Source organism: Aplysia californica, unplaced genomic scaffold, assembly GCF_000002075.1.
Source record: "Aplysia californica isolate F4 #8 unplaced genomic scaffold, AplCal3.0 scaffold00013, whole genome shotgun sequence".
In the NCBI taxonomy this organism is placed as follows: Eukaryota; Metazoa; Mollusca; class Gastropoda; order Aplysiida; family Aplysiidae; genus Aplysia; species Aplysia californica.
Window position 1 is genome coordinate 664,172 of NW_004797283.1, and position 18,310 is coordinate 682,481.

General features: G+C 40.8%; 1 protein-coding gene across 2 annotated transcripts; it reads left to right on the plus strand.

Annotated features, from left to right (window-relative positions):
* The first annotated feature begins 437 nt into the window (after window positions 1-437).
* On the plus strand, window positions 438-16,709 carry LOC101846048 (corepressor interacting with RBPJ 1). 2 transcript variants are annotated; one of them, XM_035970638.1, is made up of 10 exons: window positions 438-633; window positions 4,251-4,345; window positions 6,442-6,520; window positions 7,149-7,262; window positions 10,796-10,863; window positions 11,322-11,473; window positions 12,198-12,301; window positions 13,043-13,131; window positions 14,512-14,603; window positions 16,585-16,709. In XM_035970638.1, the coding sequence occupies exons 1-8, from the start codon at window positions 562-564 to the stop codon at window positions 13,052-13,054; spliced, it is 696 nt and encodes a 231-aa protein (XP_035826531.1). In that variant the 5' UTR covers window positions 438-561; the 3' UTR covers window positions 13,055-13,131; window positions 14,512-14,603; window positions 16,585-16,709. The 2 variants fall into 2 exon arrangements, with proteins under 2 accessions (XP_035826531.1, XP_012939917.1); XM_013084463.2 differs by lacking the exon at window positions 7,149-7,262.
* Window positions 16,710-18,310: the final 1,601 nt, after the last annotated feature.

Sequence of the window (18,310 nt, forward strand, 5' to 3'; positions counted from 1 at the left end):
ACTGTAGTAATTTTTCGTCACAATGTATAATGGAAACCGGGCAAAAATGAACGAAAGAATGAATGAATGAATTGGCAGATTTTCCTGCATATTCCGCTCTGTTAGCGCCTGCAATTTTGGCAAGGGCAACAGCAACAACAACAAAAATAAAAAATGCTGAGAAGTAGTGAATAAACACAATGGTGGTCTTTAGTACTTTCATCGTCTCAAGTAGCCAAAGAACCACTTTAAAGAAATTATCTTCTTTTTCCTTTCCTTTTCTTTTTCTTTCCTCTCCCTTTTTGGGGGGGGAGGGGGGGGGGGAGGGACAATGAAAGATACAGAGGTTTTTACATCCATGATAGCTGATATCTGGCAACAGATAATATTTCAGAGTAGACACCGCCTATGAAACCGAACATCTATTTTCGGTTTAACGTTCAACTTCCGGCTAGAATGATAACAAAAACAAACGATTAAAATACGACTTGTTTACCTTTGGAACACATTACCGTATAATACTGTAGTGGATCAAGGACTGACTGTTGTGTTTTCTATGAGTCGCTCTTTGTAAAACTCAAGATGGGAAAAGGTTTTAATGATTATATGGCCAAAAAGTTTTTTCTTCCGTCAAATAAAGAAAACCAGAAACGTGTAAGTAAATTGAATGTTTGGACTTGGTTTTGATTGGGGAGAGAGGAAATCGACTCGAGAACTAGACTCAAGACTAGAATCTTGATCTAGATCTAGATCTATATATCGTTGCCCCATTCACAACTGAAGTAGGCCTATCTGAATATTCAGACTTTTAAAAATCTCTTGCTCTAGAAATTGAATTCGATGCAAAAAAAAAAGAACGTGGCTATTCTCACCCGCCCGGAAGTTCTCGCAAGATCAACTCCTCCCCTCTTCTCTCTCTCTCTGTCTCTTTCTGAATACTGTCTATCAGTCTGGACGATCAAATTGACCAAAACAAAGTTAAAAAATGATGTTAAAACACAAAAGTAAATTAATTTGGTTGTCTACAAAGATGCTACGGCTATTTAACTTTTCGAATCGAGCCGAACTACGCGGGTCGCCATTTTGTTTTGCCCGGAAATTCTCGCGCTACTCCTCTCTCTCTTTCTCTCTCTCTCTCCACTGCCCACAGACAAAATTGTACGCTTTTAGTAGGCTACAGTTGTAATGGAACGTTTGTTCACGGCACAGAATTCTACAATTTTTCTGTTATCACAGTGTAGAATTCTGTGGTTTAGGGTGAACGCAAAATTTGGTGAACGCGCACCGGGTGAGAATAGCTACAAGACTCGCCTGCACTATTCTCACTCCGGGTGAGAATAGAGGTGGCCGCAAAAAAAATGACGCCTAAATTATTATTATTATTTTTGGAAGAGGCTAGCCGTACTTAATGACGGCTAGACTGGCAGTCTAGCCGTACTTAAGTACGGCTAGACTCACAGTCTAGCCGTACTTAAGTACGGCTAGACTTACAGTCTAGCCGTACTTATTCTTAATATGATGGCTAGACTGACCATTTACAAAAAATAGGCCTACTGAATTGTAAATATACATTTTTGGTGTGCAGTACCTAAAGTATTTGTATTTGAGACAAAACCAGGTTCCTTAATGACAGTGCATGTATTTTAAACCTCCTGTTTTTCTAATGTAAATAGGGCCTAAGATAAGTACGGCTAGACTGGCAGTCTAGCCGTACTTAAGTACGGGTAGACAGCCAGGCTAGCCGTACTTAAGGACAGCTAGACTGTCAGTCTAGCCGTACTTATTATTGATGGCTGAATTGTAAATGAAAATTTTAGTTTGCAATGCCTAAAGTATTTGTATTTCAGACAAAACCAAAAGGTGCCTTACTGACTTGCATGTATTTGAACCTGAATAATTACTAGATCTAGATCTAATGAGACCTGTGTACTTAACAGGATTGAGTCGATTGGGCCAAACCTAGATCTAAGTACGGCTAGACTGGCAGTCTAGCCGTACTTAAGTACGGCTAGACTCTCAGTCTAGCCGTACTTAAGTACGGCTAGCCACTTCGATTATTTTTTGGGGTAGATCTAGATCTAGATCTAGGCTATTCTAGATCTAGATTAGGTCTAAGTGTTTTTACGGCGTTCGCAACTGCATAAGGTCATATGAGCGCGCGGGACACACCTAATATTTTCAGTTGGTAGGAAATTTTGAATTTTGCCCGGGTGGCAGCCGAAGCCTGCTCATATTGATTTTAGACCACCAAGGGATCTTTAACGTGCGCAACTTGCACACGGGCCCTCCGAGATTTTTCGCCCTTGTCAGAGAAGGCTAAGTGTCTAGATCTTTCCTACGAGAAGATCAGGGGTGTGGCAGAAAGACAGCATTAAGGAGGAGCCAAGGAGTAGCAGTAGAAAGGCTGCAGAAAGAGTCAGGAGCCCAGAGGAGGGGGCAAAGGAGGTGAGGGGGTGGGGGCAGAAAGTGGAAATAAAACCAGACAACAGAACATTGCTAGAGAGCAGGAAAGGAGGTGAAAGGAGACAATTTTAGAGAAGAAAATTTATCGCTCGCTACCCAGATTCGAACCCGGGACCTTTGAATGAGAGGACAACACCTTTAAAACCTCTAGGCCACGAGAGTCCCCAAAAATTTAAAAGTTAAGTAAGTAGGGAGACTGAGTGTGAAAGTAGTGTAAGTGATGATAGAAGGTGAAGTGAGGTTGTGAAGTCAAGAAGAGTGAGCTGCCGTTATTTGGCACTTTCTGAACTAAGTCTATAGATACTAAAAGACTCTTTTAAATTAATAAGTAGGCTCCTAATAAGTAAGCCAAGCATCATAGTCATAGAGGCTATAATATCATTTTGTGCATCAATTTGGAGACTTGGCTTGTATTTGGTAGAGTAGATGTATTCTAGTTGTGTTCGTACATTCGCTTAAAATTTTACGAAGTGACTATATTTCTCTGAATGGTTTCCGATCTCGAGATTTTTTGGTTATTTGCGAGATTTAGGCGTCATCTTTCATTCTGCCATTCTGCGAGGACTGGGAAGAAGCATTTTTTTTGCATCGAATTCAATTTCTAGAGCAAGAGATTTTTAAAAGTCTGAATATTCAGATAGGCCTACTTCAGTTGTGAATGGGGCAACGTTCCCGGACTCTGCTTCATTTGAAAAAATACCTTCAAAAGGTATTGCAAGAAAACAAGACTGCTTGACCTTGGCAGTAACCTATTTTGCATTTAGTCACCCAGCAAAAACTAAAATCCTTCATTTTAACCCCCCCCCCCCCTCCCCCCCACTTCCATTCAGTCACCCAGCAAAAACTAAAATCCTTCATGCAACCCCCCCCCAACTTCCATTCACACCTTTCAACCAAAAACACACGGGCCCCACCCGACAAACAATAACAATCACACAAATACACAAGTTCTTCGGTGGGGGGCGAGAAAAGGTGTTGGCCTCTCATTCAAAGGTCCCGGGTTCGATTCCGGGTAGCGACCAAAAAATTTTCTTCTCTAAAATTGTCTCCTTTCACATCCTTTCCTGATCTCTAACAATGTTCTGTTGTCTGCTTTCATTTCCACTTTCTGCCCCCACCCCCTCACCTCCTTTGCCCCCTCCTCTGGGCTCCTGACTCTTTCTGCAGCCTTTCTACTGCTACTCCTTGGCTCCTCCTAACTGCTCTCTTTCTGCCACACCCCTGATCTTCTGGTAGGAAAGATCTACACCTAGCCTTCTCGGACAAGGGCGAAAAATCTCGGAGGGCCCGTGTGCAAGTTGCGCACGTTAAAGATCCCTTGGTGGTCTAAAATCGATAAGAGTAGGCTTCGGCCGCCACCCGGGCAAAATTCAAAATTTCCTACCAACGAAAAAGTATTAGGTGTGTCCCGTGCGCTCATATGACCTTATGCAGTTGCGAGCGCCGTAAAACCCTATACTAAACAAACAAACAAACAAACAAAACACACACACACACACACACACACATGCACACTCACACTCACACTCACACATACACATGCACACTCACACACACACACACATACACACACACACACACGGGCCACTCCATTCGCTTATAATTATCAACAAATCTCGAGAACGGAAACCGTTAGGAGAAATAGAGTTCAACTTTATTTTCCCGAACGTTCGAAGACATAAAGATGGCCAAATTTTTATTTTTATTAGATGTTGGTAGATTTAGGTCTCTAAAATGACTTTAGTTTTTTAGGCAATGGTCTAAATTTAATCTCAATGCTGTTTTGTTTTTCTTTATCTTTCATTTAGAAATGGATTGCAGAACAGAAAACAACATTTGAAAAGAAACAGCTAGAGGACTTGCTAGCGCAGTATAAAAAAGAACAGGATGTCCTGAGCAACAGGTATGCTTTACTGTCATGGCTAGAACTTAGTAGAGTGGAAAGATTCTCTGCTTTTGAGATGCATACAGTTGAACCCTCTCTAACAGTCACTTATAAGAGACAATCACCTAAATGGCCACTTCCCATTTCCTCCCTTTCATGTATTTTGTACACTATAATGACACTGTGTAAGATGGCCACCTGTCTAATACAGCCACTTTTCTTCTCAACATCAGGTGGCTGTCTTAGAGTAGACAATTTTGACTATTTAATACATGTAGTATTATGAATGCAAAAACATGTTGCTTACTCATTGACTTGTTTTCTGGCACTAGCCATCTAGTTTTGCTCAAGGGAGTTGAAACTTGTCTCTTTTGATAAGGAGCATTGATACTCAAAATAGCTAGTCTGGTTTTTTTGCTTTTTCTGAAATCGAGCAAGGCATATTTTTAAAAAGCCTGTAATTTTGTGTAGTCATCAGCCAGTCACGGTTCGATTGGTAGATAGTCTTTCGTTGCCGAAGGGGACGATGAAATCCTGCCTCCCATCAGTTTGATATATACAGTGGAACTCGGATTCAATGAGGTCGCTGGGCCTGACCTAAAACATTGTTGAATCCGAGTGTTCGTTATAGTAAACAAGAGGTTTTGTGTAGATTATTACAGGCACTGAGCATATAATGTGTAAAGAAAAGTAACAAGTAGTGCCTGAAATGCCTGCATATATTATGAGCTGTGTAAAAAAAGACCAATTCGTTCAAATGCAGGCCTATGTCATCTCGATTGTTTGCCAAAAAGTTGTGTTGCTGTGCAGAGCCTAGCACACGGCAACTTTTGATACCATAGACCAACGCTCAATTCATTATGTAGATCTATGCCAATACTAGCTTATATAATAATGATCAGTTGTTGAGGGGGAAAAAAGACTGTGTGATGCGTTTGTATCTGCGACACTCAATGCCCGGACCGCTGGTGCCCCCCCCCCCCCCCGACACAGTCACACGTGTGCAGGCCACCCATCCGACCCCGACACACGCCAGAGTATTCACGTGCGTGTGTCAACAATGCATGTGTTGGTACGAAAAAAGGCCGCTGATCGGTCGCATTCAATCGGCTAAGTGAACAATAGGTCACGATGCAGGTGCAATGGATGGTTTTCGGGAATAGGTAAAGTTCATTCTGGGAGAAAAATAAGGGAAGCCACATCTGTGGGGGCTGTTACCCCTGGAAGCGACCTCGTTGAATCCGAGCTTGCTGATTTAAGAGCTCGTTGAATCCGGGTTACTTTTATTGATTTTAAAGAAAGAATAAAAAGGGGGAATCTATCTCCTCTCATTGAATTCGAGTTCTCATTGAATCCGAGCTTGTTGAATCTGAGTTCCTCTGTACAATGTTTGTTGCAGTGGGGACAATGGAATGTCGTGGTTGGGGTGGTCGATTGTCTCCTCTCTCTTCTGATAGTTACCTTCTCTCTGTAAGTAGTAAGATGGTGATGAGCTGTGGAACATAGGCCTACCTGTGCGTGACTTTGTTTAAAGTCGAGCTTTCGTTGCACTCTCTCGACCTAGGAAGCCTATACCCAGTGGCACGGAGACCGTTACGCCTGGAGACTGCCAGGCTGCAGTGGATGGCCAGAACTTCTTTGGGGCCTTGTCCTTGCACTTATGCGCTCCACAGCACTTGCTGGTATTGCCTTCAAGACAGTTAGATTTTCTGTTGATCTCATCCACTTCATCGGCCTTGAAACCAATCTTCACATGCTAGGGTAGGCAAACCCTTAAGAAAAATTACCGAGGGTCTAGGACCCGTTGGCTACCCTCACAAGGTCTGGCATGCCAATTGAAGCAGTTGCCCGTGGTATGGCCGCTGTCGTTTTGCTAACAGCTACGGGGAGCCACAAGTGAGAGTTGCATGCCCAGTGGGAACCAAAGCCTGAGAGCCACCCGGGGGGGGGGACTGCCCCCCCCCCCCCCCCCCCGTCAGAGGGTACTATCCCTCCTAGTACACGCCATATACCATTTACTGTTCTATTAATTGTATCTAAAAACAATATGGTGGTTTGAAATTCAGTGGAGGACTATGTTTATTTTAACAATATTTTCTTTTGCTGTTTTACAGAGCCCTCCTTGGAGATGAAAAGGCCAAGCTTCGACTGAGCATCTTGTATGATGCACCACCCGGTCTGAAGAAAAACGAGGTAAAATAAAAAGATAGGTTTGGTTACTTCTGTGTAGGGTTTACACTCAACCAGGAAAATGGCAGCAAGCCAGGAATTTAATTTTTATCTTTCATGTTTGGAAAAACACCATAAAAATGAATGCAAACGGGGGGAAAAAAATGATTTGAGGCACCAGACTGGGAGACTGAAAATAATCAAGGAAAATTTTCTCATGACTGAAGCCTTTTTCTATCATGTAGTTGATTCATCATCATCATCATCATCATCATCATCATCATCATCATCATCATCATCATCATCATCATCATCATCATCATCAACATTGTCATCATCATCATCATCATCATCATCGTCATCATCATCAATATCATCATCATCATCAGGTACTCAAAGTGGCAAGCAATTCCCTTCACGATGGGGAGTACTATTCTCAATGAAGACAGCCACAGCCAATGGGGAAGCTCTATATACTCTTGCTCGAAAATTTCTTCATGGAGTCCTCGGGCCCATTAAAGAAATTTTTAAAAATCATCATCATCATCATCATCATCATCATCATCATCATCATCATCATCATCATCATCATCATCATCATCATCATCATCATCGTCACCTCCTGCGTCTTTCACCCTGGCATTGGGTATAGGCTGCCAAGAAGGGCTGTCCACCTGTCTCTGTTCTGGGCGATCTTCTCTACCTTCAGCCAGCTGTGCCCCATATGCCCGAGATCTGCCTGCAGTTGATTGGTCAGTATAATTTAGTAAGCCAATGACTTGTCAATCAATTGCTTGCATCACAAAATTGTTTAGCGATAGATCTTGCCTGTACACTTCATTTGCGCATGGGTAGTCTTAGTTTTGGCTTGGTAAGAGTTTTACGGCACTCACAACTGCATATAAGATTATATGGGGAGTCTATGGTTGTGTGAAGACACACATCTGGTATTGTTGCTCCCTGTTCTTTCTCAACATTCGCTATTCAATTATTCACTTTTGATAGAGCTATTCATCCAGTGGTTCTCCGCTCAGTGTGCATCTGCCTGTTCAAAGACTGTGGTTGCAGCTTGTGCAGCATGGGAGGGGATGAAACACTGTTCTAAGATTACAAAGAAAGAGGTGACAATGACATGAGTGGAGGGAAGAGGGGGAATAATAAACAGGAGCAAGCATGAGTGTATTTTAAGCTAGCATGGCTTACGGTACTCATTATCTCTCATTTCATTTCATAGCAAGCTATGATTCAATGGCGTCACACCAACATTCGTAATGCTTCAAATTTTGAATCGGGTTTGGAGAGCTAATTGTGCCAGTGTACACAAAACCATCTTGGCTTCAAAGCCATGGTCTCTTCAGCTATTCATGGTGTGACTAGTAAATTTTGACTAGTGATGAATACTTCTTACAGGCTTATTTTATAACTCTTGTTGGCTCCATTTATCACTCTGTCTCATAATTATCAATGACAAATGTATTACTTTATTTACCTCGACGATTTTAGGTATTCATAATTTGCTCTAATTTTACCATAGGCTGAAAATACTGATGTCAAAATCCATTATCTAAAAAATCACAAGGCACTCGAGTGGCTCTGCCAAGTTTCCATTAGCTGTAATTTGCGCAAAAATCATGACTATTGACTAGCAGAATGAATGGGCACCGCTCTACTACACAGCAGCTTGCAGGTATTGTACAGTAAAGGATGAAGGATAAGTGAAGTTGTAGTAGAGAATGAATCATGGTGGAGCAAAAGAAGTGGAAAGACTTTTCAATCTGGGTAAAAAAACTGCTATTTCAGCAGAGATGGATAAAAGAATCAACGGAAAAAAAATCAAAGTCTGCAAAATTGTGTTTGTGAAAGTGCGACTGTGAACTCAACTCGCATCATGTATGTTGGCGCGGCATAGGGGACATGAGTCATGTAAAATATAGACCCGATTGTCCAACTTCGTTGACCTCCCTTGATATACTGCGAAATTCGTATAGTGAAATATATTATACATACACTGATTTTGTTAGGTGCGTGCCAGATTTAAAATTTCTTTTTTTTTTTTTTTAAATTGTTTATTACACTACATTATTTTATTCAAAGTCAGAAAGGAAAGGTAAAAAGTGATGGAATGTTATCTTACCCCATAGACAACATGTATGTACTCGACAAATGATGCTGTTGATTGGTTTTGTAAGTAATTTTCATTATCCACTGAGTGTAATCTATTCCTAAAATACATGTCTGTGGTTCTTGGGCTGCATGCCATTTTAGCCTGACATAATGAACAAAACAATTTGCAGCTTTGAAATTGTTTCTTTTTGGCAGGAAAGGAATGTTCTCAATCAGACATTTGTACAAATTATTATCAATCTACAGTAGTAAAGCCAAGGATTTATTTATATCACATGTGTGCTTGACCTGATATTTGAGACTCATAGATTTGTTTCCCCTAAATTGTGTGCAGTGGTTCTGGGTTGAAAATGTTTGGGGCATTTCTATACATTTCATTTTAGAATGACATTAAGATTAACATCTTGTCAGTATATGTTAGTATTTAAGCGCCTATAAATAGCTGCTTGCGCTGTGTTTTTCCCAGGAAGTTGAAGTTGTTTCAGAATGCTCTCAGGTCTGCTGGGGTAATAGTATAGATTGTGAAGCCATGTTGTTGTTGTTGTTGTTTTCAAATCCCTTTAGCTGCGAGCATTTCGCTCTTGGCAGCGCAGTACCTCCCTCAAGTAACCACAAGTCCTTGCCATCTGGTCAACGCCAGGGTAGAGCAGGCTTTGTAAGTCTGTAGGTGTGTGTTGGAGCCTGCGTCGAAAAACTGCCAGGTTTAGGCAGTGAAGGAGAAGATGTTCAACGGTCTCCTCGTGGTAGTCACAGTGTCTGCAATGGGGTTCCCACATGGGGTTAATTCTATTTATGTGCTTGTTGGTGTGTAAGTGTCCTGTGCGCGCTCTGAAGATCAAAGTCTGATCAGCTCTACATAAGAGATTCGATGAGTCTTTGGGGTTTGGTTTGTCCATGTACCCGAAGAGAGATCTTCCTGTTTCTGCGTTGGCCCATCTGTTTAGCCACTCGTCTTTGGTTTTGGCTTGGATGATCCCTCTACAGGCCTGTAAAGAGGCGGCTGTGTCTGTCTGGGGCAGGCTTGCTCTAGTCTTTGATAGCTGGTCTGCAGTTTTTTTCCCTGGTACTCCAGAATGGCCAGGCACCCACTGCAGTGTGACCGGAAGCCATAGGAAGTGCCCATCTGTTTTACAAGGCTGAGAATGTTCCCGTCACCTCTGTTGTCTCCTCCTCCCTCGGTGGCTTGGAGTACTGACATTGAGTCAGAGAAGACAACAACATCCCCTGGTGTTACTGCGCCTTCAAAAAAGTCTTGGGTGATCTGCTCCAGGGTCTTTACTATGGCAACTTTCTCTGCATCATAGCTGGAGCTGTATGTTCCACATGGGCCGAATAGTTGGGTCTGCTTCTTCTCTCCAACTCCAAGGTTGTTTCAATATTTGATGATGGATCCATATGCAGCATTCCATGTAGCGTTTGTTGCTGACCCATCTGTGTATGCATGAGTTGGGGTTTCAGCATACGAGTCCACTGTCTCCAGGGCACTAGTTCTGAGGATTTCTTCTGGTGTGGTCTTGTCACAGGAAGGGTCTAGAAGTCTCGTCCTTATTGTGATTTCTGGTGCCTGCCAATAAGGAGGTTCGCTGCTGATGTTGGTGATTGGTTCTCTGTTCTCGGCGGGGTCAAACTCCTCAAGTAGTTTTGTTGCTTCTCACATGAAGGAGGTCTTCTGAATGCGTGTTCTTGGTTCCCACTCATCTGCCATTTTTCTGTTTTCGTTCGTGTCTTCTAGTGGCACAAATCTTTCGTAAGTTTTGTGAAGCACATAGAGCTATACAAATGCTATCTATTATTATTATTGTTTTTATTAAACTTTGACTACAGTGCATACAGATCCTTTTATTTATTGTCTGTGTATGTTGTTATGTATACTTCACATATTTGAAGGTATTTCTGCTAGTTAAGCCCAAAAAGTTGTGAAACACAGCTAGATTTCTACATTTCACAGAAGAAAATGACCCTTTGAAAATACTTTGTATATTTATCTGTCTTTCGTAAAATTCTAAAAATTCTGTTTTAATTAAAAACAGAAAGCTTCTGTTTTTCATTACTGCAAAAAATAAACAAGTTCATGATTTAAGACAAGTGTGACAAAGTCTTGGAAGTTTTACATAGCTCAAGAACAAATATTCACTGGGTTTTTTTTCTAATGTTAAGTTTGAAATATTTCTGCAGGAGTCTGAGCGTCAGCAACAAGAAGTGAAGTTTGAGTGGCAGAGAAAGTACAACGCTCCCCGTGAGGCGTAAGTTGATTGTTTCCTGTTGTGCTTTGTTATGCAGTTATTATAATGATTTGAATTGTTGCTTAAAGGTTTCCAAAACGTTTTTAATGGGTTTTTTTTATCTTAAAGAAATTTTGAAGTCGCTTGTCTTGTATATACTTTTAATTTCCTTTCCATTTGCTTATATGATAGAGTACTCTGATGTGGTGTGTGTGTGTGTGTGGTAGCCTATCCGTTTGAAATGTTTGGAGCCCCGAAGTGCGTGCTCTTCGCCAGTGTCACCGCCTCCCTTGACTCTAATGTGATCTTATCTGTTTTTAAATTTCCAGAGTTGACAGTTCACTTAAGGACATTGAGGCGTGATAAAGCCATATTTGATGTCTCTGAACAAAAGCGTGTAACATGATTAGTAGTATTGACCATTGATCCCCCCTTGCTGACTTCAATTTTACAACGTTTTCTCTGTGTGTTTTCTGCAGATATGCGAAGGATGATGACACTATCAGGGACCAGCCGTTTGGTATTGAGGTAAAAAACGTGCGCTGCATCAAGTGTCGACAGTGGGGTCACGTGAACACTGACAAAATCTGTCCTCTCTACAGCAGGAACTTGACAGCAGAACCAGAAATGCGTTAGTAATTGTTTTCATACTTTTGTTTTTCTGTTCCTCTTCAACAGTGTTGCTTATAAATTTTTTTTCCGCCATTGTTATAAATTTCTCTTTTGCATTACTTTGTATTCATTTGGTTGTTCATGGGTGCTCCACTTTGGTCGACTTCTGGTTCTCATGTTTCTCTTTTCATTGTTACAAGCTTCTTTTTTTTGGTTTTCTTAGTGAATTATAAAGTAGGCCTACTCCTTTACTCTCCCTCTGTTTTCTTTTCTTTTGTCCCTCTGTAATTGTTTCGATATGCTTCTTTGTTCTCTTTCTTCAAACATAAAATGTAATAATTTTCTTATCTACTTTCTATAAGAACTAATCAGCGGAACTTGTACCTATTTTTTCAAGAGTTGAAAGCCATAGGTGTAAAGCGCAGGTTTTAAAAAAAATTATCGTAGCAATATCTCTCAGGTTGAAAACATTGAAGTTATCCTATTCTTATGACGTGAGACATTGTATTGAAGAATGGTATTCAAGTTGATAACTATTGTCATACCAAAATAACTATTATGTGATGTCATGGCTTGAGGACTATTACAGGTCTGCAAAAAGATGCATCTCAAACTGTATTCATGATGTCCCACCTGGAGATGGTATTCATTAGTATATCATTATGACGTAGTCATGGCCTACATTCATTCATTTGATACTATTGGAGGTCACTAACCCTTATATTCTCTTTACTTTGTCACAGCGGAGACCAGCAGCTCTAGTATACTGGATGGCCTACGTGAAGATGGCTTTGCCATCAAGGACAGTGTGTTGGGACGTATGATGGGGTCAGAGCCAGAAAGACATGTATGTATATTTCAGATTTTCCCTGGAATGTGTGGAATGTTTGTCTCTCAATGTCTGCCTAGTTCTGCAGTACTGATCAGTCATTGCTACTGCTGCTGATACATTGCTAGGATTGCAGAGTCTTAACAAAGTGTTAATGGGTGGTGTTCAGTGAACATTGACACTTATTTAACCCTATCCTTACGTCGTGTTTTACTATCATATCCATATGACGTGGGGAACTCTGTGCCACCTCTTTTCAAAGAGGAAATTTACTCGGTAATCCGATTTGTACGCTTTGCTTAGCAGTCTGTCAAAATGATTTTTTGAGAAGTACTGGAAGTTTCAAAGAGATCTTCGGACAAGAAGTATTCTAAAATGTGAACAATACAACCCCTGGGGTACAAAATGACCCCAGGGCATACGGATAGGGGAAACAAATTCTTCCTGCTTTCATTTTTTGGGGCTTTTTTGGTTAAAATTCCCCTTGAGGCTGTACCATAAAAAGAAATTCAATGTTTCATGATTGTGGTAGAGCATTCAAATTTTTCACTTCACTATTGCTTAGCTAAGGGAGCCTTGTGTAACAGTCACAGGCCTGTAATATTTAGATTCCCTTTATTGAGACACATTTGCTATTTTGCTATTCTCTCTTTCTGCTTTATTTAAGCGGAGTACAAGGTCATATTCTACTCAAATAGAAACAGGCGAATATAATGGCTTAAAAAAAAAGAAGTAACATCTGACTCTTTTGTTAAACAGCACAAGATCTAGGCTCAAGAAGATGAGGAGGATCCAGAAGTGAAGTTCTTCAAGTCCCTTTCACTCAAACAGAAGAAGAAACTGTTGAAGTAAGTGATTAGCTTTCTTTGTGCAAGTTTGTATTGTTTCAGCCACTAGCTTCTGGGCTTTCACTGTTTGGCTGAGTGCCACCAAGTGGTAGGAAAAGATGTGGCGCAATTTTTTTGTTCTCCATCAGCATTGTTATGGTATGGCTCTGTGAGAAGAAGTTGATTTTTTAATGTTTCTTTTATCTTAGGGCAAAGACAACAAATTGATGATATTCAGTAGTGTTCGATGGGTGTACACACATATGGATGTAAGAGATTATAATAGAGATGTAGGCTACTTTTTTTTAACAATGGCCCACAGTGGTACTGTGGGCACCAGAGCTTCAGGTTATTAAGTAGTGTCCTCGCATTAATCAGTATCAGAATGTGGGGAAGAGTCTCAGGTTATTCTTGTTTTTGGTGGACAATTTAATACAGAGGAGTTTGCTTCATCGGAACTCTGCAGGGTTGCCAGATTTTCTTCTGTTTAGCCAAGTTTTCGGTTTAGAGAAGTTGTTTAAATAGAATTTTAAAAAATTCAGGCTTTTATTTTCTTCCGGTTTACCGCTGTTTTATGATTAACCATGTTTGGTTTAAGCAGACTTCACTGTGTGTGTAGTTGAGTGACCAAGTGATGTAGGATTGTCAGCAGTAACTGTTGTAGAATTCGCACCAATAGAAATAACAGCAATTGTGGCAGTTGTGGTTGAGCTTTGATTGCAGCAATAGTATCAGAAAGAGAAGTAACAGAAGCAATACTGTAGGTATGTTGTTATTCAGAACATTTTCTTAAATTCCAGACTGAAATCTCGGATGCTTAAAAAACTTTCTGGTAGTTTTTTATATTATGTTGAATTGTGCCTTCTTTTATCTTTGTGCTATTAGTCTGCCTTTTAAGGTGCCACCAAAAAGTACAGGAGCTCTCTCCACCTTTTTTGTGTAGTGGTGTATTCATCTTTCAGAGCGATAGGGGATTAGTAGGTTTGCTAATGTGACTTGTTAATTCTTCTACTTATCATCTTTGTATCAGGCCATACATCGACTGCTCCGTGTAAAACTCTGTCATATTTCACTTATCAATATAATGACATGGCAAAGTCTGACACTAAGTAGTCGATGTGTGTTCAGTCTCATTTCCATAATGTTGACGGAATTATATTTTTTGTACTGTGGTGTGAAATCTCTTTGTGTAATGTATGTACTGAAGACTGGAAGAAGTTTAATATTTTGCTACTGTGAACAGACGCATAATCACTCTTCCTTTTAGTAGAACAAATGAACCAATGATTCTTAATTTTTTAGTTGTGTTTGCAGTTTACACTGGTCATTTTGAAATGAATGTAAAATGTGCTGCTCACATATTTTACTTACAGTATGATTTTTGTTTTTGTTTTGATTCAGGAAGCTGAACAAGCTTCAGTCTTCCTCTGATAAAGAGAAGAAAAAGAAGAACAAGAAAGGGAAATCACAGTCTTACAGCAGCGACTCTTCAGGTATGTTAAAAGTCTGCCTGGGGGTTATAGACCACATGTTGTGGGCTCTTTTGGCAAGTTCTTGTGTGACAACAGGAAAACTTTTTTAAAGTCCAGCCAATGGAAGTATTAAGTTTACAGTGTGTGATAATTGAAATGGTACAGGTTTACTGCCCTTTCAAGCATGGTTAGGATGAAGCAAGACCTTCTTTCTAGGGTTGGGCACTCCTCCCACAGCTCACATTCGAGAATGCCCTATTGGACATTTGAATCTAGGTGTCCCTCCCAACAGTCCAACATGATACAGTATTCTCCGCCTAAACTCATGGTGCTTGGGAGGACTCCTTAGCATACATTTACATAGAGCGTGCATCTATGTGAATCTGTGCAAAGAGGGAAAGGGTTGCATCCATCTCTTTTCTTTGATGTTTTAGTGATTACCGTTACCTTCTTTTTTTTAGGGGGGGGGGGGGCTTTCACCAATAATGAGTGGTGGAAAAGAACTATAAGACTGACTCACTGTGATGATGTACACTAACATGTCCGGAACAAATAAGAGAAAACCGTTAGTGATGGTGATAGTCATAAGGAAGAATGCTCAGCCACTGGGCTTCCCAGGCGGCCACTCCTGTCTACCAGTCATATTTATTGCAACACTGTAAATCCTTGGATAGCATCAGACATTCTGACTTTTCTCTAGTGATTAGTTGGCTTGTCCCGTCCTTTGTGTCTGTAGGGTGCGAACATGATGTCCATCACTTTTATTGTACTGCTCGAGCCACAGCCTATTCATTGTCTAGACTTGTCTTTGTTATCAGGATTCACGCTCTCTAGATTGTTCCCAAAATTTCCCATTGTCAAGCTTTACCTGTCAGTGGGTTTGTATGTTTTTTCTTCCAAGTGAGCTGCAAGTGTACCATTATTAACAGAGGAATAGTTTAGTTTTCTGACATGTGTTTGCGTTGGTTTTTCCTCAAGGCAAGTGTGATATTTCTCTTTTGAAAGATGCAGTAGAACATGACTATAGCAGCACCCGCTGCAGCAGGACCATTCCTACTGCAGGACCTTACCGGAATCCCCTTTTTTCTCCATGTAAACTCAATTACCTGTGCTCAGGTTTAGCGGGGCAAGGAATGACCCAAACTTGGATACAGCGGGAGAGAAAGAAAAATCTCTAGCTGGGGTGAAGGGGTTTGGGGGGGGGGGGGCTGTAAGGCGGGCTCTGAACAGGCAGTCAGTGGTGTGGTGTTGTAATTGGCCAGTCCAGTGATTAGTGAGGTGGGGCAGGCAGCAGAGAGAGATGGTGCAGAGAGACGCGTTTCTTGAGCCACTCCAAAAGTGACGTGCTGTAGCTTAGACACACTGTATGAGAGCGTACAGGCCATAGCCCTAGGTCTATGCTAGGCTAAAACATAAAAGAAGAGGAGAGCGTGTAGTGTGTGGTTCCCGATTCATTGAATTGCAATTGTTGGTGCTCATAGGCATACGCACGCATCCACTGTAGGCCAACTGGTACGATAGACAGTACAAGGAACGAGACCGAGGAAGAGATGGCTTCCAAGAAAGACAAAAGGAAATGCTTCCCACTCGAATTAAAAGCCGAGATAATGAACAAAGTTGAGAAGAAAAGGAAGACTAATCTAAAGCGCAAATTTTATTAATATGGAAGGGAGGGAATCATGTGGATTAAATTTTTTTTTAGGTAATTTCCCCTTTGCATTCCTATAACGGGAACTTGCCTGCAGCTGGATTTTTCTTCTGGAACCAAATGTCCTGCTATAGCCGTATTCTACTGTACAGCCTTGGTTGAAGGGTGCTATTTGTTGGTCATTCTTCTATACTTTTCCTTTTTTGTTTCTGTCTCTCTGTCTTACTTTTTCACAGCACTAGATGACTATTATTATGTCATATGCTTCTCTTTACTCAAACAAAACAATTGTGTTGCTTTTAAAATGCAAGCACTTATCTTACTAAATCCCTACTGTCCTCTTATCTTTTTCAGATGGTCGCCGGTACGAAAGGCCACATTTCACAAAGTGAAGAAGTCGCAACGGTCGTCTTACCAACACAAGAAGAGAGAGGGAAGGGACTCAGAGGAAGAGGACGAGGAGTTGAAGAGAAAGCAAAGACAAGACCACCGGGAGGAGAAAAGAGAGAAACACTCGCGTGGAGGCAGTTGTGACAGCTGCAAGACCAAGGAGAGAACTAACCAGAGACACAGGTTCCCACATCATGACAGTAGAAAGAGGAGACATGACAGAGACTGATGGTTGATTCCTAGTAGTTGTCATCAGTTGATTTTTTAGAGGAAGGAGGGTATATTGGTCGTGGTAAAATATCAGGCGAATCAAAAGACCATCATCATCTGGAGCCTTGCCGACTGGCGTGGGCGATCATGGACCTCCATTTCACTCTGTCTTGCGTTGCAGCAGTGGTGTCTGTTGGTCTTGCTGCTCCTAGCCATGTTGTCATCTTGTCCAGTATCTTTTCCCTCTGTCTGCCTCTGCCTCCTTTTCCATCTAACTTGCCTGTTGTTACAATATCCAATGCTTCTTTCCGCATTGTGTGTCCGAAGAAATTTGCCTGTCGCTTTCGTATATTTGTCATAAGCTGTCTTCTGCAATTTGCTTCTTAATTTGTTTTTCTAGCTGTCCATGTGATACGTAGCATGCGTCTTATGAACCACAACTCTGTCGCGACAATTGTTCTTTCCAGCTGTTTATTGATTGTCCATGCTTCGCACCCATATAATAGGACTGGCTCGATGTAACTTTTCAGTAATCTTTTTCTTGTTTCCAGTGACAGATTGATGTTTGTGAGTATCTGTTTCATTTTGTGGAAGGTTGCTTTTCCTGGGCAAAGTGGCTTTTAATTTCGGTATGACATCTCCTATCTGATGATTTAATGGTCCCCAAATATTTAAAATGTTGTACTTGCTTGAGAGTGGTATCATTGATTTTGATGTTGCCTGTAAGGGTTGCAGTTTTTCTGCTTATCACCATTGTTTCGGTTTTCTTGATGTTTAGGCTTAAGCCCATGTTGACATGTTGTCACTCTCTTGTACCATGACATTTGATAAATTCTGTTGGTGTTCTTCATCTTCTGCTATTAGGACTGATGATGATGATGATGAGGGTATATTGGTAATGGTAAAATATCAGGTGAATCAAAAGATAAGAGATGATAAAGATGTGAGGCATCATGGTGAAATCATGTGCTCGTCAAAATAATGAAATTGAAGAAAAAGGCATTTTCCCCCCAGTTTGGTAAGTTTTGTCAAATTTTTGTTTTGTTGCTCTACACCTTTTATGTCCATATGGAAATCCATTTCCACTCTGTGAGTGGCTGTTTTGTCACACTATGATATATTTTTTAAAAAATGAGTAATGTGTTGTAATAAAAAGCATCTGTTTTCATTCAGTTCTTCGTGTTGTTTGTTAAAGATGAAGTTGAATACCTGAGATATTATGTGGTAACATGTAGTGTATGCCAAGTGGCGGGTGGGGGGTGGGGGTGGACAAGTGATCTCTGGACGATCTAGGTCCTGGCTCCAAGCAACAACTTATTAATTAATTCTTTTTATTTATCACTAAACTGTCTTAGATCTCCTCTGCAGTGTTGTGAATTCATATAGAATAATTACATAAATGCATTGGAGCCGTTTTAAAAAAAGTCACTTTTTCTCAGTTCAAAAATTGTGAATACAGTCAAAATTGTCTAAGACCCCC